Source organism: Numida meleagris, unplaced genomic scaffold (genome assembly GCF_002078875.1).
Source record: "Numida meleagris isolate 19003 breed g44 Domestic line unplaced genomic scaffold, NumMel1.0 unplaced_Scaffold366, whole genome shotgun sequence".
Lineage (NCBI taxonomy): Eukaryota > Metazoa > Chordata > Aves > Galliformes > Numididae > Numida > Numida meleagris.
In genome coordinates, this window is record NW_018364591.1 from 29,717 (window position 1) to 30,972 (window position 1,256).

Consider the following 1,256-nt stretch of genomic DNA (forward strand, 5'->3'; position numbering starts at 1 on the left):
TTTTTGGGTGGGAAAAGGAGAGATTCGGGACTCACCTCGGCCACGATGACGTCGCAGTCCAGGCCGCGGTTGAAGCCTTGAGGGTTCCCCTTCACCCCGACCTGGTTTTGGGGCAAAAAAATGGGAAAAAAGGGTCAAGGATGGAGGGATTTGGGGGGGATTTCGGGAGATTTTGGGGTCATTTTGCATCTTTTTTGGGGAGAATCTTGATATTTTGGGGTCATTTTGGGGCCATGTTGGGGTATCTCGATACTTTGGGGTCATTTGGGGGCTTTTTGGGTAGAATTTTTAGGGTTTTGGTGTTCTTGGGGAAGCTCGAGGTTGACCTTTGAGGTTTTGGGGATAATCTTTGTGGTTTTGGGGTCACCTTGTTGGGTTTTGGGTCACTTGGTTGAGTTTTGGGGTCACCTTGTTGGGTTTTGGGGTCACCTTATTGGATTTTGGGGTCATCTTCTTAAATTTTGGGTTCTCATTGGGGTTTTGGGGCCATCTTTTTGATTTTTTGGGTCACTTTGTTGACTTTTGGGGCCATCTTGTTGGGTTTTGGGGCCATCTGGTTGGGTTTTTGGTCATCTTGTTGGGTTTTGGGTTCTCAATGGTTTTTGGGGTCACCTTATTGGGTTTTGAGGTCATCTTCTTAACTTCTGGGTTTTCATTGGGGTTTTGGGGTCATCTTTTCGAGTTTTGGGGTCACCTTGTTGACTTTTGGGGCCATCTCGTTGGGTTTTTGGTCACCTTGTTTGGTTTTGGGTTCTCAATGGTTTTTGGGGTCAGATTATTGGGTTTTGGGTCACTTGGTTGAGTTTTCGGGTCTCACTGGGGTTTGGTGTCACCTTGTTGGGTTTTGGGTCACTTTGTTGAGTTTTGGGGTCACCTTGTTGGGTTTTGGGGTCCCCTTGTTGGGTTTTGGGGTCATCTTCTTAAGTTTTGAGTTCTCATTGGGGTTTTGGGGTCATCTTGTTGACTTTTGGGGCCATCTGGTTGGGTTTTTGGTCATCTTGTTTGGTTTTGGGTTCTCAATGGTTTTTGGGGTCAGATTATTGGGTTTTGGGTCACTTAGTTGAGTTTTCGGGTCTCACTGGGGTTTGGTGTCACCTTGTTGGGTTTTGGGTCACTTTGTTGACTTTTGGGGTCATCTTAAGTTTTTGGGTTCTCATTGGGGTTTTGGGGTCGCCTCGGGTTTTCGGGTCACCTTGTTGACTTTTGGGGTCACCTCGTTGGGTTTTGGGGCCATCTTGTTGGGTTTCTGGGTCACT

General features: G+C 47.1%; 1 protein-coding gene across 1 annotated transcript in view; it reads right to left on the bottom strand.

Moving 5' to 3' along the window:
- Positions 1 to 1,256, bottom strand: part of METTL3 (methyltransferase like 3) — a gene marked incomplete at its 5' end in the record, with an annotated part of 9,661 nt that overhangs the window by 3,030 nt on the left and 5,375 nt on the right. Inside the window, 1 exon segment of the mRNA XM_021383331.1 lies at positions 36 to 101. Within this exon segment, the coding sequence (XP_021239006.1) occupies positions 36 to 101 (66 nt within the window).